At 42.2% G+C, this 23,120-nt stretch overlaps 2 protein-coding genes across 10 annotated transcripts in view; one reads left to right on the top strand and one right to left on the bottom strand.

The window, feature by feature from the left end:
- Window positions 1-19,029, top strand: part of tanc2b (tetratricopeptide repeat, ankyrin repeat and coiled-coil containing 2b) — a 148,868-nt gene extending 129,839 nt beyond the window's left edge. For 8 of the 9 annotated variants that reach the window (XM_034120017.1, XM_034120015.1, XM_034120019.1 and 5 more), the window contains 14 exons: window positions 952-1,112; window positions 2,050-2,158; window positions 2,269-2,391; window positions 2,933-3,169; window positions 3,416-3,610; window positions 4,838-4,931; window positions 7,013-7,146; window positions 7,741-7,864; window positions 8,633-8,808; window positions 9,409-9,541; window positions 12,209-12,300; window positions 13,316-13,462; window positions 13,571-13,671; window positions 14,512-19,029. In XM_034120017.1, coding sequence (XP_033975908.1) covers window positions 952-1,112; window positions 2,050-2,158; window positions 2,269-2,391; window positions 2,933-3,169; window positions 3,416-3,610; window positions 4,838-4,931; window positions 7,013-7,146; window positions 7,741-7,864; window positions 8,633-8,808; window positions 9,409-9,541; window positions 12,209-12,300; window positions 13,316-13,462; window positions 13,571-13,671; window positions 14,512-16,555 — 3,870 coding nt within the window. In that variant the 3' untranslated portion in view covers window positions 16,556-19,029. The remainder of the gene's footprint in view (window positions 1-951; window positions 1,113-2,049; window positions 2,159-2,268; window positions 2,392-2,932; window positions 3,170-3,415; window positions 3,611-4,837; window positions 4,932-7,012; window positions 7,147-7,740; window positions 7,865-8,632; window positions 8,809-9,408; window positions 9,542-12,208; window positions 12,301-13,315; window positions 13,463-13,570; window positions 13,672-14,511) is intronic. The other variant, XM_034120016.1, reaches the window with a different exon arrangement.
- Window positions 19,030-20,125: 1,096 nt separating this feature from the next.
- On the bottom strand, window positions 20,126-22,963 carry g6pc3 (glucose 6 phosphatase, catalytic, 3). The gene is made up of 6 exons (XM_034120024.1): window positions 22,609-22,963; window positions 21,796-21,902; window positions 21,599-21,689; window positions 21,373-21,491; window positions 20,724-20,865; window positions 20,126-20,618 (listed from the first exon to the last, which is right to left on the bottom strand). The coding sequence occupies exons 1-6, from the start codon at window positions 22,824-22,826 to the stop codon at window positions 20,276-20,278; spliced, it is 1,020 nt and encodes a 339-aa protein (XP_033975915.1). The 5' UTR covers window positions 22,827-22,963; the 3' UTR covers window positions 20,126-20,275.
- Window positions 22,964-23,120: the final 157 nt, after the last annotated feature.

Here is a 23,120-nt window from a genome sequence, read left to right as displayed (position 1 = left end):
GTAACCACCCTAACATATACAAGACTTCAGACGAGGAGAACTTTGTATACATCTAAAGGTCTTCAATGACAGTGATGTATTATAAAACAGCCTCTGTGTTCCAGTATTATAGTCTGCTCATGCTTATCCTCGGTTTTACTGAGCTGAAATGAATGAGTAATTGAACATGTCTTGGCACATTATTGAATATATTGCACAAAGCCAGTTTATCTTTAAGGCCCTGAAAACATTTTTTTCCAAGCAGCTTTCACGATGAGTGATGGGGTCCGACATAAACTCACTATTTCCTTCCAAATCCAGAAGGCATATGAGTTTTGGATATTTTGCATTACGTTTCTTTATGTTTCTCTCTGAAGTGGGCGTGGTTTAGCTGGAAAAAAGAGTGACTTCAAAACCAACATTTAGCAATATTCTACTCAAAATTGTAATTGTCATTGTTCTGGCAAAACCATATATTCTGATGAGGCTAATTATCTTCAATTAGAATTATGAAATATCTTATATTATATATCCTTATTTATTATTATAACTTGTTGATTTTTGCTTATTTGACTATTAAGCCATTCAGATGCTTTAACATTTTAAAGAAAAAGAAAAAAAGCTTTTTTATTTATTTTTTATTTTTTGTGAGTTAGGCAATGGTGGTCTTCAGTTTGCATCAAGATGCAACAAAGAGGGGTTTTATGAACTGAGCAACATCTATATATCTTATTATTGTTTTGTATTCATTCTGTGTTCATAAACGTCTAAATATTAGTATGAAAAATAAAAGTAACATTTCTTAACCCAAGGGGAATTGTTGAATATATCTACCCAATATTCAATTTTTTATTAAAGAAATGGAACTTCCAAAAGCAGTCTATAATGTTTGTTCCACTCTTACAAACATCAGTGCCTGAGCACTCTTACCATATGTAAACAATGTGTGTGTATCTGTGTGTGTATCTGCAGGGCACGCTGGACTGGGAAGACTTCATGCAGCGTGTAGACAACCTGTCAGTGTTCCTGGTGAAGAGGAGGGACGGCACCAGGATGTTTGTTCACCCGTCCTTCAGGGAGTGGCTCATCTGGAGAGAAGAAGGAGAGAAGACAAAGTTCCTCTGCGATCCGAGGTGAGGACCGGCAGGAGGGCGAGGCTCCAAGTGATCATAGTGAATGAATAGAAAGAGGTCTTAAATGTTACTGCCTGAAAACAGGATATCAGGGTGGGATGGAACAAATGGAGTGACCCAGAAAACAGTATTTTTGTTGATTTATCATCATGTCAGGAAACAAGGTTTTTGCAGGGTGAACATTTGCAATCCCCACATGTTGCAGGTTTTCTAATAAGAGGTGAATACAAATCATGGATTGAATCATTGGTTGTAGATATTATGTTTATATACTGCTGCAAAATGTGCACTATGTAATAGAATCAACAAATCTCAGCTGTTTCCAAGATGGAGAATGGTTTGATTTTAAAGTATATTTATCTTAGGGCTGCAACTTATAATGTGACGATTGTTTTCTATATTAAATGTTTGGTTTATAAAATGTCAGAATATAAGGCAAAATGTCGATCCAAAGTCTTATATCCAGAGCAATGATGAAAACAGCATTTTTTTATATTTTTTACATGAACAATTCCTTTAAGAATGAATCAATTATAATGATCAATTAACTTTACGCAAATCAACTAATCGCTGCACCTCTAATTGATTTGGTAATAAAATGATTTAAGCTACAGACTACCCCACCCTGTAACTATTCATCAGTCTTTTACCAGAAATATGATATAATATAATCAGTTTCCTGACAACCACTTGCTGCTGTTTCTTGTGTAACATGCTGAAATGTACTTTAAAGGCCATTACTGTGTCGTCCAATCACTCGTGCATGAATACAAATCTTCGTGTTAGCCACAGGTCCACAGTTTATCTCAGAAAGGAGATGCAGGAACATTGTATTCCTGTTTTATAATGAAATCGGACTGCACCAGCTGTGCAGGTGATAGCGCGATGTAATGACCTGATGAGTCAGCACTGAAGGTTCTGTGTGTCCTCTCTGCAGGAGCGGTCACACCCTACTGGCCTTCTGGTTCTCTCGGCAGGAGAACAAGCTGAACCGACAGCAGACTATTGAGCTGGGCCATCACATCCTCAAAGCACATATCTTCAAGGTATACCATTATTTGTCTGCACACACATCTACACACACTCACACACAAGCCCCCGCACAGCTGTGGTCTGGCTGCAAAAGTAATGAATATTTACACTTTCTCTCTTCAAGGGTCTCAGCAAGAAAGTGGGAGTTTCCTCATCCATCTTGCAGGGCCTGTGGGTCTCCTACAGCACGGAGGGTCTCTCTGCTGCGCTCTCTTCTCTGAGAAACCTCTACACTCCCAACATCAAGGTACAGGCGCTGACATGGCAGAAAAAATACATACTTACAGAATATTTAAACATGTTCTTGGGTAGCAGATCAAGACTGCTTCTTCAAATCTGCTTTACCAAGAACTTCCTGTTCTTGTACCATGGCTGCAACAACGAAATAATAAAATAAACTTTATATACATAGCTCCTTTCATATAGAGTTACAAAGTCCTTTCACATAAAAAAAAAAATAGAACACATTTAATACAGAAAGAGACTGAAATGAAAAGTCAAACAGTAACAGAGCACATACAGAGAGTAAAACAAACAGAAAGTAATGAAATATAAATAAAATCACATGAAAAGAAAGGTTTGAGAAGTGATTTAAGGGATTCAACAGAGTAAAGCTGGAATTTTGTGAATGCAAAAACCTAATATTCTGCCATTATATTGAAAAAATGACTTTAACAATGAATTGATTATCAAAATTGGTGGAGTTTTCTTTTCTGTTAACTGACTAATCGTGAGAGTTTCTGTAGTTTCTGTAGTTACTGTAATCTTTTCCTTTTTCTCCCATCCAGGTGAGCCGGCTGCTGATGATGGGGGGGGGCAATGTGAACTACCGTACGGAGGTGCTGAACAACGCCCCCGTGCTGTGTGTCCACTCCCACCTGGGCTACATGGACATGGTGGGTCTGCTGCTGGAGTACGGCGCCTCGGTCGACGCTCCGTCTGAAAGCGGCCTCATGCCTCTGGGATACGCCGCCGCTGGGGGACACATGGCCATCGTGACCGCGCTCTGCCGCAAGAGAGCCAAGGTGTGTGGAGAGATTGATTTTCTCAGTGTGTGATTAAGCCTATGATTCAATAGCCGTTTTCTCATTTGCACTCCAGACAATGTGCGTTTGATATCCTGTCCGTTCATTTGCATCTTATAGAGATCTCTGGGTTAGTCTACATTTTTCCAGGGCTGCAGTGCATGTGGGAAAGGGCTTTAAATTATAGCTCATTTTCCAATCTTCCATGCAATCTGTTTTCCTAAATAACTCTGTGTTTGTTAACAGGTGGACCACCTGGATAAGAACGGGCAGTGCGCGCTGGTTCATGCAGCCCTGAGGGGCCACATGGAGGTGGTGAAGTACCTCATCCAGTGCGACTGGAGCATGGGGCCGCCACAAACACAACAACAGGCGACCTTCACCAAGAGCCACGCCGTCCAGCAAGCCCTCATCGCTGCAGCCAGCATGGGATACACAGAGGTACAGCACGGAGGGAGTGTCATGATTTGTATTTCCGTTTCCTTTAGTGTCTTTGACTCCAACACAAATATCTACAATATTCTGTCTTTCATTTCTAGATGCTACTCGGTTTTGATGCTACAGAGGAAAAAAGATACATTTAAAAGCCAGATTAGCTTATTTTTAAGATATTCGGTTGCTTTGTGCACCACAATTACTCCCAGGTTGTCATTGAAATATATTCAATAATGCTATAAATTCAGGCAAAACGTATCATTTCTCATTCTAGCTAACTATGCAATATGTTGCAGTTTTCTATATCAGAGCAGCCACCAGAGTCCTGTTCACAGGACTAAAAATGGGATGTAAGAAGAACTAGACGGCACTAAAATGTTGATGATGATGAGTGTGTGAGCTGAAAGTAAACAAACCACTCATGCTCCACAGACTGCTCAAATCATCCCCTCCAACAGCTTTTACTCTGTATAAACATGCATTCAAACATTGCAGAGATGTGTGGGATTGCGTTTCCTTGTAATACATGTTTTACTACAATTTATTTTTAAAACACACTTGTGACTAAATGTTCAGAGTGTCAGGACTAGAGACGAATCACAGAGTGAAGTAGTTTTTAAGCAGGTTTGGAGAGAAAGCACTTTAAAAATGTAATACAGCTCTTTGCTTCTTTGCTAACCGGGGGATTTGAATATGTGAAGGAAAAAGAGCAGGATTATTGTGGAAGGGAGAGGAAGATACAGATATGTAAAGATGACAATGAAAGGAGAGGGGAATTGATTATCCTTATGTGGTAAATCGTACTTCTCTTGGCTCTATAAAGGCTAAAGCAAGGACAAAATAAGGTCAGGCAGGAGCGCTCACTGGACCTAATATAGTCTTTTGGAGGTGCTCTGTGGACAAAGACACATGAAGATGACAATAGGCAAGAAATCTGCCGAAAGCATTCCTTTTTTTTTAACTATCCCATGACAGTAGGTGCATTTTTCAAAAGGATATATTAATCTCATCTTCAGGTTCATATAGTATGTGCCTTTATGACATTCTGACAAAATCATCTTAAATTCAGCCTTAGGTTAGATTACAGTAAAAAGATCCAAATTCAAAAGAAAAGCAGATTTATGACAAGTGGTTTCATTTTTTTAATCGTTTTTTTTGTGTCTAACATGTTTATCTAAGTCTCTTTAGTGTAAATTAATCTGTGTCATGTGACATCTCCTCCCCCCCCCTCAGATTGTGTCCTACCTGCTGGACCTGCCAGAGAAAGACGAAGAGGAGGTGGAGCGGGCTCAGATCAATAACTTTGACACCCTGTGGGGGGAGACAGGTGAGGATCCCTCTCTCAGACATTACATCACATCAATAAAGCCCAGACAGACGGGTGGGAATGGTTCATGCAGCTGTGGGGGGGGAAAAAAGGGAAAACCCACTGTAGTTTGTACCATGTTTTTTGAAGGATCCATGGAGTGTTTGGTGACAGGGTTTTCCTGCGAGGCAGAGCGCTGCAGTGCGGATATGAGAGAGCGCTCCTGTGTGTGTGCTGCGTCAGAGGCTGATGACAGTGCAGTGGTGTCATGTGAGCACAGACAGGGCTGGGCTCACATGGAGGAGGGGGGGATCGGAGGGGGGAAGTGTGCTCCAGGGCGCTTAGAAATGACTAGTCTGATTGCCCTGTGGCAGGGTGCTGACAAATGTGATGTATCATTTTACCTAAAGCTATGAAACCTGATCGAGCGCATTTCCCCCCGCGAGCTGTTAGAAAGGCTGTCAGACTACTCACTCAGCCGTAGCTTCATTGTCTGTAACAGATCAGAAGGATAACAATTGTTCTGGAAGATGATTTTTAAGCCCAGTGTTGTTGGATAGGTCAACTGAAAATACGTTATTCTTAAACAGCCGGAGGGAGAGTATGTATGTACTCACTGAACTGTGTCAAAGCGATCTTCCAGCAAAGAAGAAAAAGGTTTCAACTTGAGCTAAGAGCATATGGGTGTATAAAATATCATGGTAGATATCAATATCTTTGTATATCTGGGTTAACGTGGAACTGATGCCAAAGTATGAGTAGCTGCAGTCAAACAGTATAAAAAACATGTCCTTTTTACTCACTACTCTTCTTTGACCTTGATGGAAAATAGCACAAGGTCAAGGACAGCCCTGAAGGAGAACTCATGATGACTTACAACCATGTTGCATTCAGAATCAAACTGAATTGCACTGCATGGTGTTGCTTTTTAAACTTGATTTATAACACAGAGGAAATGAGTACAGTGACATACTTAATGCTGTACAATTAAAGTCAAAATTCCTTTCCAAAAGAATACAATTCTATCCACAGTGTGCAATGAAACAGCAACGATAGATGTGATTGACGGCCAAATGGTGCGTCGCTTTAAATGTTGCAAGGAATTGTGGGATGACAAAATATGTATCCTATGGTTTACGATGGTCCAGTAGATAAGAAAGATTAGCATGGAAGCTCCTTTCCTTAGCATGTAGAGCTCTTATTATGGCTGCCACTGAGATACTCTTCAGTCATTTAACTCAGATTTAACTAATGAAGAAAAGACTACTCGTTCGCAACCAGTGTCACAGTGTCGTTGTTTTTCCACCAGACAGAACTCTCAAGCTGTTTTTTTATCCATTAAATGTCCCTTTTAGTTGTTTTTCTACAAATGTATTATTCAAATGACTTACAATTGGCCAATATATCATTTTTAAATATCAGTGTCGGCCTGAAAAATCCAGTATGGGTCTGCCTATAGTTGAAACCGGGGTCAAGCCTCTGGGGCTGCTAGCACTCTGCTTTAAAGAGATGTGTTCGCTCTGCTTAAATTATTCCAATTACAATCATTACATTTGAGAAGATGTATTTTCAAAGGCCTTTGCTCCCACAAACTCTCCAGGGGCTTCTCTCCTCCCCTCTCATCTGTCCTCTTCTCTAAAGTAATACTTTAACACGAATCCCTGAAATGCACTGTTTTCCCATAGGGTATAGATTTTTATCATCTATCATTTATATTTTTTGATAGTAACATGTATCAACGTATGAAACTACAGATTAACCCCACCAATCTGAAGCTCCCTCCGGCACTGCAGAGCTTTATATCAAGCTTCAGCTCGTTGAATTGTCCCCTGAACACAACTTCGGTTCATGTGTTCTTTCTGGGAGCAATAGCAAAAACAGCTCTACTATCTCAGCAGGAGGTGAACAAATGAGAGCATTAAGCTGCTATAGAGCCAGATATTTCATGCAGGAGCTTGTAGAGATCAAAGAGAGCTGCATGACCATGGATATTTGACTTTACATTTGACACATTACAAGAAAATCATGTCTGTGTATAACTCAAGCATCAGATTGTTATCCTCCACATTCACCATGCCTGACTATGTGTGTGTCACTCACAGCTCTGACGGCGGCCTCGGGTCGGGGGAAGCTGGAGGTGTGTCGGCTGCTGCTGGAGCAGGGGGCTGCCGTGGCCCAGCCCAACAGACGGGGCATCGTCCCGCTGTTCAGCGCCGTCCGACAGGGACACTGGCAGGTTAGTGACCCTGCTCTCTTCCCCTTCTCATTCTGTCACTCATTTGCTGTCTTAGCTTGCCTGGTGTAAGGTGATTTGTATCAATCTGAAACCTAGCTATAAAGGAAACTTTATTTACCATCATTTTAGTAACAAATATCCAATGTTTTGTCATTTTGATTAACATTTCCTTATTATCAATGATGCATTTATTTACTATTGAACAGGTTTTCATTTATTTTCGAAGTAGTTTTAGTGTATTATTAATGAGGCATTTTATAAGGATTGTAAATCGCTTTTTATGATGAATATTTAGGAGGCAGGTTTTTAATTGTGAAGGCACTTGTGAGATGTGTTTATCCAAGTGAAGCTGTGACATTATTACCACTAGGAATAGCTTTAAAAAACAATAATAGATTGCATTTTACTGAACACCATTTCAACTTCGGCTTCCTCCGGCCTACTCCAAAGGGCAGTGAAGATGCAACAGAAACCCTCCTTTTGCCTTATGTCCTTTGAATTCAATGAAAGTATAGTCATTTCTTGTTCTCAGGAACACAAACCCTCCTGTTGATGTTAACTAAAGACATGAGTGATGTGTTTTGGTGCTTTCAGATCGTGGACCTCCTCCTCACACACGGAGCAGATGTCAACCTGGCAGACAAGCAGGGTCGTACTCCTCTAATGATGGCCGCCTCCGAGGGACACCTGGGCACTGTGGAGTTCTTACTATCGCAAGGTAAGGGTCTAAAGAATGAGATTCAAACCGGGGTTTAGAACATTTTAAAAATACTTTTTAAAAGATTTAGATCTCCTGTCTAAGTGTATGTGTTGTATACATTTAATTAAATATTATTCGTGTTATTTTAAAATTGGAATACAAAAGAAAAAACAATTTAAAAAACATGACAAGATAACTATTTTAATAATATTTTTGGTCCATTATTAAATTAAAAGAAATACAATAATGTCATATTCAAATCAAAGGGATACAGCAAAAAATGTAAATTAAAATAAAATATCTAGAATAAATAAATACATAAGGAAGTAAAATGTTACTTTTCCTCCGTGTTCATAGCTAGCAATTCAGCGCTCCATTTTCCAAGTAAATGAAAGGTTCCCAAATTGAATCGAATGCATCCTTTTATCTTTTAAATATGATTTTCCTGAGCCACAGAAAAGAGCGGTCTCCTTATATTTTACAACACTTTTACAATTACAATGATTATAAAACCGCAGTGCAAATAGAACGTTGTAAACACAGACATCAACACATGCTGAACTTGGTGCGCCCTGTGGTGCTTAATAGAAAATAATTTCAGCCACTGCACTAATACAAATAAGCATAATTACTTTTTTAGAAACTATCTTTACAATAATCACAGCCAAATTAAATCAGCAGGACGTTTTTAAAATCCATCCGAATGAATTAAGCGTTTAGTTCTGAAAAGAGTTCAGCGTGATGGAGGCTGGCTTTGTCTCACTGCTGCGCCGCTTCACTTCCCAGGAGCCTCTCTGTCTCTGATGGATAAGGAGGGTCTGACGGCACTGAGCTGGGCCTGTCTGAAGGGACATCTCCCCGCCGTGCGCTGTCTGGTGGAGAGCGGAGCGGCCACCGACCACGCAGACAAGAACGGACGCACGCCCCTCGACCTGGCCGCCTTCTACGGCGACTCGGAAGTGGTAAGAGAGAGTAAATGAACCAATGAAAGCGCAGGGAATTGATCCTTAGACCTAATCGGGTCTGACCTGGAACGCCACTAAAGAGTATTTCGAGTTGTATTATATTTACATTTTTCGTCCGAATTATGATGATTTAAAAACCGTTGTTACTGCCATTTACGACAGTTCATGTTTTTTCCATTGAGTGGAGTTTATCCCAAAGCGTGTCTCTATATTTAACCTTAGTCAGCTTTGAGTTTGATTCCAGACGGAGGTCACGGAGTAGGAGTGGGTTTGGAATTTGAATATATTTAATATAAATAAATATATATGTGTATAATTGTAGTCTTTAGATTTTCATTGAAAGGAGTAGATTACATTTGAGTGTCTTTTAAGTCTTTATAGGACTGAAAAAAAAATTTTTAGGTAATCTTGATTCTTGTGATCGACTGAAATTTGTTTATGGCCCACCATGAAATACCAAAAGCTGGCATCGAATGATTTCTGAGATTCATACTGTTTTTACAGGAATTAGTTCTTGAATGATTGCCTGTGTTTTTTAGAAAAACATATATATTCCTCCTCCCCTGCTATTCTCACCACGCTCCTCTGTGTTCTCAGGTCCAGTTCTTGGTGGACCACGGGGCCCTGATAGAGCACGTAGACTACAGCGGGATGCGTCCCCTGGACCGGGCGGTGGGCTGCAGGAACACGTCGGTGGTGGTCGCCCTGCTCAAGAAAGGAGCCAAGATAGGTAAGAGCAGGTAGACGGAGTAAAGAGCCTCAGCAAGGACCTCCTCTGAACGCAGCATCATTATCCCGTAGCGCCACAATTTAAGGTTATTTGCCTGCCGTGAAATAAGATACAATTCTAGATTGTATTTGAAAAAGGTCATGCATTGGAGTTCGAGCATGAGCTGCATGAAGGGAGAATCCAAAGAGGAACACGCGCTCTGTTTTAAATACACACTTCCGGCTGGTCATTATAGAGCACTGTAGCTGTGTACTGCCATGGATTCAGGTGTGTGTCTCCATGTAGCTTTAACCACCTCCTGCCTACTGTATGCCATCCGCCCCCCCACTGCCGCATCGTGCTGCTTCTCCTCAGCTATTTCTGGCCCCGATGTGTTTTTATTGTACTACTGTTGCCACTGTGTTGTTTCTCTCTCGGTCTCTTTGGCTCCTCTCTCAATCACATCCTCTCTCTTTTATCCTCTGCGGTTGCTAGGAGACAGGTTGTTATTAGCGCTTGCGATGTTTCTTTTTTGTACTTTTCTTTCTCCCTTTTTTTGCCGAGGCACTTATCTTTCCGCTTCTCACTGCTGCTTTTTTTGTGTTCCTTTTTTCTCACTTCTCCTCCTCCACCACCGCCATCACCTCTCTTCCTCTCTCACCTCCTCGCTGTTTCTCTCTGTTTCTCTCTCTGGCAATTCTGCCCCCTCCCCCCTCGCCACCTACACTCCTTCCTTTGCTCATGACCTCCTCCTTCTATCCCCCCTATCCCCCGCCTCTCTCTCTCCGGCCCCAGGATGTCAGACGCTGCCCAGTCGGCCCCGAGGTAAAGCCAAGGCTGTCGACTTCTCACCCCACCAGGCATTTTAACAGCTCTATCTCCTCTCTCTGTGTTGTCTGTGTCGCTAAGTGTCGGCAGGCCAGCTTAGCTTTTCACAAACTGACAAATAATAACATGCAAAGGTATTAGCACTGACAGTGATGCAGTCTGGATTGCCTAGAGGTAGATGCTATAACATCCGAGTGGTTAATGACAGCATGCCCGGCCTTCAGCCTGTGACGTCGTGTCGAGGTGCCGACCCTCCATCCCACAGATGCATGACGGAAAGCCCCCCCACCCCCAGTAACTCTTGCGTGGTCGTGATTTAGCGGAAATGCATGTATCTGTTAAGCCTCTGCACCACCGCCACCACAGACTGACGTTGATAAACCGCTGTGTTCATCTTCCAGAAGTTTCCTCAGTCAGATAGGACAGTCAGCATCATTCCTACCTTCACCTTTTATTTACTCTTCTTTTTCTTCTCTTTTTAATCTCTTCTCTCTTTTCTTCTTTCTTCTTTTATTCTTGACGTTCTCCTTTCTGTATTTCTTCTGTTTCCTCTCCACCACCAGCTCAGAGGACAGTGTGCAGAGATCTGATGTTTCCCTCCTGCTTGCTCTTTCTGTTTATCGTACCTGCCCCGTGTCTCCTTGTGCAAGATCCCCCTTCCTTTTCATCTCCGTGGTGTGTGCTGTACATGTGTCAAGGATTGCTGTTGCGCAGATACACCAAAGGCACATCAGTTTCAGTCAGGGGATCGTCTTCAGAAACACTTACCAAGACTCAAATGCACTTCAAACACATTTATAATGCTTTTTAATTTGCTAATAGCTCTGTATATTCAATATAACACCTGCTCTAGAACAGTTATTATAACACACTATAAAGCATTTTTTTATTACCTATAACATCAAGTATCATCATATACACTCTTGTACTTTGTTATTTTTTATATTCTCTTTGTGATACATAATAATCACATTTATAATGTGATGATAAATGAATATAAAGGAGCAGTGGGTGCTTTAAGGTAAACACATATGTGTTATATCTCATGCGTGTTATACACTTTTATTGCTTGCTTCAAGTTAAGTAAAAATAAATATCTGAAATGTCAGTGAGTGACCAGCATTTATATAATTATGTCACTTTTTAAATCATTATAAAATACTGTGTAATGTGTGGTGTTGAAAATCATAATGATATATATGCGATGCTATGAGCATTGACATAATAACGCACTTTGTTTTTAATGCATTTCAGATATGGGCATCATAGAAAGTGTTATTGATATTCCAGTCACAAAACAGTCCGCTGGATTAATTGTCTTTTTTGTCCTTTGAAATACACAACAAAAGTGTTCCTGCTGTTCTTGAACACATCCCTGAATCAGTCTGACTGAACAGAAATGATATCTTTAAAAAAAGACATGAAAGTGTTTTTAGTTATTTACTTTTTACTCTTACTTTACTTGGGCCAAAACATATTTGCAAATAATTGCTACAGTTAGCCCGCCATCAATTCAAAAGGTGCTCATTCTGCGCTTCAATTAAGCTCAATAAACTTTCAGCAGAATTGATAAACACTCATAATTAGCGGCAAATAGTATTTGACCCAGGTGTCCCGCTGCGAGGTCACAGTGTTCTCGAGGTGTTTTTATAATCTCTTTCTGTAGTGGATTGCCTGTCTTTTCTCCTCCATTCCCCTCGTTGGCTGTTGTCCTCATCCTGTTTTTACTGTTGTGTTGTTGTGTGACTCCCAGTCGCTGCTTCCTGTCTCCCCTTCCTGTCTCCCCTCCTCTCCCGCTCATTGCTCTGTGTCTCTCTCACTGTGTTTCTGTCTTCATCTGCTCCTCCCTGTGTTACCCAGGTCCAGCCACGTGGGCCATGGCCACCTCCAAACCCGACATCATGATCATCTTACTCAGCAAGCTCATCGAGGAGGGGGACAGCTACTACAAGGTCAGAGACCCCGGAGCTCACATTTCATGCATTGAATCAAATAAATATGTGATATGATGTAAAATATCAAAATAAAATACACATTTTGATGTATAATCACTTTTTTAGGATAGTGTATTTCTCCTAGTTTTACTGTTATGAGCAATAAGGGCTTGGGTCAAAGTCATTTTATTTTTTTTATTTTATTTAATATTATACATTATTTTAGTAATATTTAGAAAGACAGCCCCAAAAAAGCTGCCACATTAAAGGAACCTATCACTGCCCTTAAAGTACTTTAGATTTGTGTTTTTTAAAGTGGACCTATCATGCTATATTTGAATAATATAGTGTAGGACCATACCTATATAAGGCATATTTATACTTTTTTTTTTTCAAAATACCAAACAGATCATGCATTTTAGCCATGCCTCATTTTGCTCAATTTGACATTTTTTAGATCTGTTTTAGCAAAGGTTGATTCTGTGAGCAACAGCACCATCTAGAGGCCTGGCATATGTACTACAGCGTCTCCAGCGCTTTCGAACGGCAATGGCTGTGGCTGTCTCCTCCTGATTGGTGGAGTTGGCCCAATAGCCGTAGCGCCACCGTCCTGACGTCAGGACAGTGTTCAAATCTGGATCAGTTTTTATCAGATCCGTTGCAGCCCCTTTTTTAGAGATTTGGGTATGGAGGAAAATAGAGAGGGTTGTGTTTTCTGACACTTGGTGAGTTCCCTGGAACACCGGGGACACATATTCATGTATAAAAGACGTACAAAAGTGCATTTTGCATGATAGGTCCCCTTTAAGTATATTTTGAAGCCCATACTTTTGTACTTATGTGTAACGTATGTGTAATTCTGATAAAAATCAAGAATCCCTTCTCTGCGATTGACTCCCATTCCAAAAGACAATTTTATGATAACTACTCCGTCTTTGCTTAGCTCTGCTCTATATTATGATCATTTTCGGATGAGCATTTGATATCACTGTGAAGGGAGGATAATCAAACTTCTTCTCTGTTTGTCCAACAGAAGGGGAAGGTGAAGGAGGCGGCGCAGCGTTATCAGTATGCCCTCAAAAAGTTTCCACGCGAAGGCTTCAGCGAGGACCTCAAGACGTTCAGGGAACTCAAAGTATCGCTCTTCCTCAACCTGTCCCGATGTCGGAGGAAAATGAACGTGAGTCTCCAGAGGATTAGTCTTACTTTTGAGAGAGTTATCGTATGCAAACCAACTGTTTATATTCTCCTTTGTGTTCATATGTGTTGGCTGTTTGAATCTCTCCAGGACTTTGGGATGGCTGAGGAATTTGCTACAAAGGCACTCGAACTGAAACCAAATTCCTATGAGGCATATTATGCCAGAGCACGCGCCAAGCGTAGCAGCAGGTACGCTCCTTTCATCCCTCCACACATCATGATAAATTCAGTATGTGAAATATTCTGTGAAGTACATTTTGTCTCTGCAGCTCACATTTGTGCACAATTATTGAAACTCCAATATGCTCCATTCAATTCTTATGTCAATGTTTAGCTCGATCAGACATCATGGTTTAAACTAGCCATTATTATTACATGGTCATTTACATTATTAAATCATAATTATCATGCTTACTAATGATAAGTAATGCTATCATTTATTTAACAGTTTATTGTTGTTCACATCATGACTTTTCATTTCATTTCATTTCACACCTTTATTTATCCAGGTTGTATCCCATTGAGATCATTGATCTCTTTTTCAAGGGAGACCTGCACAATTTTATACACAATATTACATTTAGTTAACAGCTAATAAAATGATTTGAAAACCTTTTAAGAAGTACTTTAAAACCTCTATAAAAATGTTTGAATTGATGGTTAATATTTGATCAAAGGTTAGTTGTTGGCGTGTGGTCCGTCCATTTATGTAATGTTTATAACTGTTTATTTACTGTTTGGTTATCATTAACAAATACTTTGTATGGTTTATAAGATGTAATAATATAATGTGTGCAACAATAGACTGTTTATAACTGATTTACTACTGTAATGTCATTTTCATTTTGTATTATCGGCTATGATACAATATCAATTAAATAAACTATTTGTTTTATAGTAAACAATATAAATATAGCGTTTCCTATAATTAGTAGATATTATTCTTTCCTTGGTTACCATGGAATAGTGAAGGCTGTGATGAAGTGTTTCTGACTCTCTTCACCAGACTAACCCTCATCCTCCTTTCAGACAATTCCCTGAAGCCTTAGAGGACCTGAACGAAGCCATGAGGCAGTGCCCCAACAACCGAGAGATCCAGCGGCTGCTCCAGAGGGTGGAGGAGGAGTACCACATGCTGAGCCAGGAGGAGCACCAGCATCAGGCCCTGGAGCTGGAGCCCCCTCCCTCCCCTCCTCCTACGCCTCCCCCCGAAGACGAGGAGTCCCTGTCCCTCTGCCTGTCCATGCCTCTTCCTCCTCCCCCCGAGCCGCGCCTGGAGGACATGGAGCCCGTCCAGGACCTGTTTGAGGACGAGGACTACCTGGAGCAGGAGCTGGAGGCCATGTCCGCGGGTCTGCCCCCACCCGAGTCCCACAGCAACCCCTCCAGCCTCCCCATCATCCACAGCCCCCCGCTCTCCCCCACACACCCAGATCAGATGTACCTGACCGGGGGGTCGCCCATGGGCCAGCCCTACGAGTACCACCCCACCTCCTCCTCCATGTCCTCTCCGACCCGCGGCTCCTACAACCCCACCTCGCCCTCCCTCTCCCCGACGCATCAGAACCACTACCGGCACAGCCCCCCCCACACCTCCCCGGTGCACCAGTACGGCTACAGCCCGCCTTCTATGGGTCCTGGGGGTCAGGGGATGGACCACCAGAGCCCACCGCCTTCCCCTCTCCGCCGGGCCGCTCAGTACAGAGCCAGTCCGCCTGTAGAGAGCGTGTGTATGTACAGGTCCCAGTCCGGGTCTCCTGTGCGCTACCAGACGGAGCAGCTGCCGGGCCGGCCCAAGTCCCCGCTCTCCAAGATGAGCAGCCAGCGGTCCTTCCAGCTGAGCTCCCAGCCCTCCCTGTCCTCCCAGCACCACCAGGCCCAGGGCCTCCGCCTCCAGCCTTCTATAGCCCAGATAGTGCGCACAAACCAGCCCAGTGTGATGGGCAACAGCCTGTATAGCGGCCAGATGGGCCACTCCATGGGGGGCCGCTACCAGGGGGGCTCCGTGGATGTAGAGAGCAGGTTGGTGTACCAGCCCTCGCTGGATGGACGGTCCATGCCCCAGGTTCAGGCCAGCCTCAGCTCTGGGGCCCTCTGTCAGCACGGGGGCCGAGGAGGGGTTATGGAGTCCAGCTTGTTGAAGGATGAGCTACCCCAGCGCCCCTCCTCTGCCTACCGCGCCAGCAGCGGGGGCCCGGGGGGCATCCGTTACAGCCAGACACCTCAGATCAGCCGCAGCCAGTCAGCTGCCTACTACCCTGTCTCTGAACACGTGCTGGAGCGGGTCAACGTCATGCCCCCCTGCCAGCTGGGCTCCCCCGAGATCCCACACATGGTGAGACGCCCCGTCAGTGCCAATACTACTGAGATGAAGCCGCATGTGCCCACCCCGAGGCCCCTCATCCACTCTCAGAGCGTGGGCCTCCGGTTCTCCCCCTCCAGCAACAACATCTCCACTGGATCCACCTCCAACTTAGCGCCGGGCTTCAGGCCGTCCTCCTCCATTCAGCAGATGGAGATCCCCCTGCAGGCCTCGTACGAGCGCTCCTGTGACGACATGTCCCCCATCTCCCCCTCCCAGTATCCAGGGGAATCCACCCGCTCTCGGAACACGCCCTTCATGGGCATCATCGACAAGACGGCGCGGGCCCAGCAGTACCTGCACCAGCCCACGCGCTCCAGGAACATGACGTCCATGGACTCCGCCATCAGCCCGACGTCACCGGGGCAACTGGTCCAGCAAGGCTCCACCTACAGCCCCCCCGCCTCGCTGGGCAACATCGCCTACTACAACAAGACCAACAACGCCCAGAACGGACACCTGTTGGAGGAGGACTACTACACCCAGCCGCCCTCACTGGGGAAAATGGCCAACGGCTCCCGCGGTGGGGGGGACATCCTGGAGCGGGTCAGCCAGGTGCCCACCTACCCCGACGTGAAGGTGGCCAGGACTCTGCCCGTGGCTCAGGCCTACCAGGACAACATGTACCGCCAGCTCTCGCGGGACTCCCGCTCCCAAGGCCCCACCTCCCCCATCAAACCAAAGAGACCATTTGTGGAGTCGAATGTGTGATGGCCCGCCTGTGATTGGTTGAGTGGACTGGGGTGTGTTAGTGGGAGTGAGAGGAGAAAAATATTTAGCTTGACAGGATATGATGCTGAACATTTGTGTATGTGACATGGACGAACCTAAAGAACTCATCAGAGAGAGAGAAAACGCGTAGGAGATTAGACATTATCTTAAACAAGAAGAATAACTAACATTGAGAAGCGATTCTTTCATTATCATAAACCGTCACACACGGGATAACAGGAGTTCTAATACTGAATCAAAGACCAGTGCACTTCCAAAACGTCACGTGGCACAAAGTCCCACCAGGTGAACACATCGGGTGGGACTGCAAGAGTGAAAGTGCTCATCATCGGACTCTTCTCGTGGACTGTATCCATCTTCTGTTCTTTCAAAGTGTGCTCTTAACCGAGGTTGCTAGTAGGCTCTATTCTATGTAATACAATATTCTATGTTCAATACTGTACATTGCTCAGAAAATACAAATGGCTCAACAACTCAGTACTTAGAGAAAAATTACAATATTTATAATTAAGTTATATATTGTACATAGAAAGAAAAGCATAGTTTGCGTTTGAATTGTATTTGTTAACCCTGCCTTTGTGTCCTAGTCATATGGATGAGGAAAAGAGACCAGGGTAAGGAGGGACATGGAACAACTCTGAATGATATACTCACCTCTGTCATAATAAAAAAGAGTTTGTTGTGGCTTAATGCAAGAAAATGCAGATTACTTTTAAATGTAAAATTACATTTGAAGATTTTTTGAAGTAAAATGTCATAATATAGCAACATGCCCAAATCTGATCCAACATGAGGTCTTCAAAAGTTGCGTTTTGTCCGACCAACAGTCCAAAATCCAACAATATTCAGTTAACAGTGCAACAAATCCTCATATTGTAAGCTAGAACAAGAGATTTGTTGAATTAATAGTAATATTGATATTATAATTGACTTACAAGCAATGGTTTTTGACTCCCAGTTGCACAAAGTCATTAAAAACTGTTTCACAAAGTGTATAAAATAATGTTAAGATCGTAAAGTCTCGCTTTTATTTACAGGATAATGACCCCATCACAGACCTCATTAGCATCAAGGCTTTAATAACGTTTCCTGACATATTGGACTAGCTCCATGTCAATAAGCAGCTTTGAATACTTGCTTACATGATGCAGAATTAATAAAAACCTGGCTTGAAGATAGATTGCTATATTTAAGCGTGAATGAATGCAGGTCATATGATGCAGAGGTGAATATATGATGTGGTACATGAGTATCAAAGTTCCTCTGTGACAGTCTGTTCCTTAGAGAGAGTACAGTACATATGCTAGTGATGGGCTAACATGGATAGCGCTCAGCGATTAAAAGCAAGCAAATGCATACACGACCACCGTTACCGACCTCCCCCTTCCTCCTGCATACGTTTGTGTTGTTTCTTTTTACCCACAATGCATTTTTATTCCGCCACTTCTGCACTAAAAATGCCTGTTAAGTTCTAAACTAAGGGTGCACTTTATGTATTTTACTTACTTTGTTGTTATGATTGTTGAATTCGGAGAAAAGCGGGCGTGTGATCAGGCTGACCTCTGACCAGTGAGACTATCATAGACAACAATATTATAATAATTATTATATGATTTACAAAGCAGTGATGAATGACAACATGAAGAGCAGCCAATGTTTTTAAACTGGTGAAGATGTATAGACTTTCTAGCACAAGTTGTATATACTGACTCCTCTCGGGTTTGTGGGTGAACCAGGTCTGTTTCAAGAGGCAAATCATATTTAAGAATCATAAAGGAAATATCCATTAAAGTCTCTAACTAAGCCAGTCTAATCCACTGGTCTTGCACACATCTTGAAATAAGGTCAAATCTACTGCAACAAAAAAGAAAATATGACTGAAGTTTCAGCGCCCAGAAAACTCCATATTTGGAGTTTAGGTGGTGGAAAAAGTGGAATAATGAGAATATCCAAGTTATTTGTACATGTGGGAAAAGTTATAGACCATTTGTCTGTAACGTTTTATTTTGGTTTCTCTGATAAAGAATATCTAAAGAGGTTTCACCGGAGAGATGCCCTACTTATCTTTACAGAAATGAAGGTATAAACTGTATTATACTTAATTTAAGAATACTTCTAAGATGAGGGTGTATGGTTTGAAGCTGTCTATGTATATTAGTTTGCTGTAAATAGTCTTATGCATGTTATATTCTTTCCATGAGCTCGAGCAGAAACATGTATAGCGGTGTTCTGACCCTGGTGTGGTACGACGTCCGGATGAAGATAAGGAGACTGCTACCTGAACTGTCCTTATCATTTTCCTTCAACTCCACCAGACAAAAAGCAAACGGTTCCTTTTATTTTATTTTAATGTATTTGCTTGCTGAGCAGAGTTCTCTTGTCTGTAAATGTGAGCTTTCAGATCGCTGTGATAAAAAGTTGAATTAAAAACAATAAAAAAGAATGTGTTTTTATCTCGTGATAACTGATTGTAATCTGTACAGTCAAACCTATGTAATGGAGAAAAAAAAGAACATATTTATAAATGGTTACCAACTGAAACACGGCCTGCATGTCAGTCGTTTATTTTACTGAATAATTGTATATTACATACACGGGTAATTTGGTGGATTTTGGTCCACAAAACTAAATGTAACGGCAGTGTGACGACAGAGTACCAACCTTCTGTGCAATGCAATTCAATACGTCTCCCAGGAATACATGTGTAGCAGCACCTTTCTGGCCCAAATATGGTGTGCTTTTCCCTGGATATGATCAATCTAAGTCTTTTAATGTTTAATTTTGCACAGAATGTTACCTTATACCTAACATTGTGGACTTTCAAACATTTAGGTGTACTTATTTTACACATCAAAGTCTGTTCACTATCAACAGAGTGGCACGAAATATGATTAACTTCCTCAAGTGACATCATCTCTGCTGTAGGCTAATGGCTTGAGGCTATATTTGCCGTTACTAGCATAGCACACCTGAATGTCTGAAGCAAACTTGGTGGTTGAATTGCATTGTGGGTAATATATGCACCAGGTTTTGACAGGGACGGAGAGTGTAGAATAAACAAAGAAGGTATTTCAGATTCTGCTGCATTGATATTAACGGTCCACCGTTATAGGAATGCATTGATAAACCCTTTTGACCTTTCTTAGGTAACATTAACAATTTCCAAATGTTCTTGAAGATCGTAAAGTCTCAATGATTGTAGGTTTGAAGTTTCTTGGCTGTTTTAACCATTTCTAGTATTTTCATGAACAATGGTCCTGACTTTCATGAAGAAAAACGTTTTCTGATTCACCAGATATTTTCCTTCCTTGGCCTAATCTTTAAGTGCAAAGGATCAACAAGAGGTTTTTTCTACAGCCTGGTAACCATCAATAGCTAGACCCCGCCAAATTAGGTTTTCAAGTCTGGTAACATTTGATTTGAGGCCTAATACCACCTTATCAACACTTATTATTGCTGTATATAGATTCACTACAAATGTGAAGAGAATTCAAATCAGATTTAACCCAAATAATTCAGTAACATGAACGCCAAGAATTAAGGAGCATGAAGTAACAACCTGAAGACTCTTGCCATGTTTATTATAAGAGAACAAAAACTAATTTGGGAGTATCTAACACAACCATGAATTTGAAAATAGACAGACATTAAAGGTGCCTACAGAAACCTAGAAGGAATCTAAAGTCCTTATTGTAGTTTCTAGTCCTTCTTCTTTTTGTGCGTGAAAAGGTAAACCAGTCCGGGCACCAGCACTATGACAACCTGAGGCACAATGACGAATTTGATGAAGAACAGGCTATAGAAGAGGCCTTGAGGTCGCACCGGGAGGGGCAGACGGTTGACGTGGTACAGTCCCATGGAGGAAATGGCCAGAGACAGAGCCCGGGGGGCCCAGGGCAGAGGCCACCCTCCAGGCTTCCAGTACTGGGCCAGCCCCAAACCCAGGAGGGCCCCGCAGTCTCGAGTCAGAGAGGAGAACGGGGCCGTATCCAAACGGATCCACTCTGCACGGCTGCACCACTTCTTAGCCAAAGTAATAGACCTGTGGAATAGATAGAAACAAGAACAACGTACAGCTTCACCTCACAGAGCTTATTATACAATGATAAGACTCATCAATACACATACATGTTATAGAAAGACTCACCAGGAGAGGTCCACTCCCAGCTGCTGCAGTCCAGCATGCAGCAGCAGAGTGCCGAGCAGCAGGCCCATGCTGAAGCTGAAGAAGAACAGCAGGGAGCGACCTTCAGGTACTCGGCGGCTCAGGACCACCCCCAGAATGAAGCCTTACAAAAGAACTCAATAGGTTAAAATCTCCAAGGAAAATACCGTGTTTGTTATTTACTTGTATGGAAAATTACCTCCATGGTATGCTGAAATCTAATGTTAGACAACATATCTACGTTTAACCTCAAATATTTTTCCATTCCTTTAAAACTGGTCTGAAAAGTGGATTAGGCTACAGTGGGAATTGTTACAAATCAAAGAGTCAGAGGTTTTATTGTAATTATGGACAGTATTTCAGTGATAATTCCATATTTAGAGTGGGGTTGTAAAAGGTACTGTCAACAATATCCACATCACATCCGTATCCATAGTCAGTGTATAACCTACAGTAGATGGCCATCGGCACACCCCTGGTTTGAGAAACAGACAGAAGTACGCTAAGCAACGTTCTGCTGTGCATGCATCAATGTTTTTATGTACAATTATAAAGACAGAGGAAGAGGATTTTACACATATGCCCTACACACAATCCATGTTCTAGCAGGTGCTTCAAACTGTGTTCAGACCTGTGATGGAGCCAGCGATGACCTGGTGAGGGAAGTGGGCGAGGATGAAGATCCTGGACATTCCAACGGCCACCAGCATTACCACATACAGCAGGTAGGGAGCAGCCGATAACACCACACTGGAGACGCACAAATAAAGGGATTCATTTGGGAAATAATAGCTCTGATGATCTCCACTTGTTTGATCTGTGCATCTTTTCTTTTTGTTTATCTGAAGTGGGCATACCTGTGAGTCCGTGAGTACAGGAAGGACCCCAGTGTGGACACCACAACCCACCAGACTGCTGCCGTCACCATCGCATGTCCCGACGGACTCCCTGAGAGACGGAGTTCAGCTTTAGAGCTCTGACTTTGCACTGAATTAAGTTTATGTTCTATGAGTTATACAGAAATTAAAATATGTTGAATTGAATGACTGCTCACCTGGGCCTGTTTCACATGTTGAGGAAAACTGGAGAACGTTTGGTTCTCTGTTGACAAACAGACGTGATTCCCCTATCCACCAGAATGGCCTTTCTCCAAACAGCATCCTAGTAAAGAAATCAGTTCACAACACATTAAGTAGAATAATGCAATTTTATATCCATTTGGTCTATTTTCACCAACTGTACCACATGGTGAAACAACATTACTTCAGTTAGTCTTTGTACTGTATATTAAAGATACTTTGTTTGTCCTAACATTGTTTATCCGAAAATCATTTAATACTTATTTGACTTTCAATTTTGAGTACCCTGTCCTTAAGTCCCGTCTCTTTCTGAACAGTTTACATCCTACAATAACAGTTGTGCAAATCAAACTGTTGTTGTTTTTTTAAGTATTTATGATATGCTCTTGTGATCAGTTGCCAATGTTAAAAATATATTTTGTAATTGGATCTACTACAAAATGCCTGGAGTGATTGTACTGCTGCATATAAAAGGTTCCGCCTTTTATCTGTTTCACATCGGACACTAGACGCGGTTGAACTGCAATTGCCTTGGGTCTCGAAACTGCAACTAAATAAATATTACAATTGTTTCTAACTTCATTTTTGCCTTTTTTTTTTAAAATGTCATAATAATGATAAAACACCATAGTAGTCGGGGTATCTACCTAACATTGACAGATCTGAATGTCAACAGCACGTTTAGCTTCATGCTAACATATGTTTGAGATGCCAACATAACAAAACAGAGAAGAGAAGCTCCGCATTAAACCATGTTATAAACATTATGTGTTGTGTTGTAGCCTTACCATTTAAACACCAAGTTTAACCACTCCGATATAGCTGCTACCCAAAGCACAGCTATTCCAGCTCGTTTGCTGAAGAAATATGTGAAAGGAAAGACGAGCAGAAAGGCTGCTTTGGGATCTCCAATATGAGTGATAACCAGCCATATTTTTTCTTGGCTCATCGTCCTCTTCTGGAGACTTTCAGCCATCCAGATGCCTTGGGTGTGAACGTCCTCCATGCCTGCGTCCTTACCCTAAATACAACTACTTAGATGTGAATACAAATAATCAAAATGTAATCCTGATCATTTAGTTCTTCAGGGATGGCTGCAGCAAAGCTAGCAGTGCCGTCATATCACCGGTAGGGGGAGCCCTTTGAATAGAGAGCGCCACTTTATGGGAGACAAAGCCACAACTTTGTACTTCGATGATTTCAGTTATATTCGAACGAAGTCTAAAATTGAAACAGTTAGATGATTTAGGGATCATACGGGTTTACGATATACATGGGGATACATAGTTTCATTAGTGAA

This window comes from Trematomus bernacchii, unplaced genomic scaffold (assembly GCF_902827165.1).
Source record: "Trematomus bernacchii unplaced genomic scaffold, fTreBer1.1, whole genome shotgun sequence".
Classification (NCBI taxonomy): Eukaryota; Metazoa; Chordata; class Actinopteri; order Perciformes; family Nototheniidae; genus Trematomus; species Trematomus bernacchii.
The sequence above is the reverse complement of the archived record's forward strand: the minus strand, read 5'-3'. Positions and strand labels throughout refer to the sequence as shown.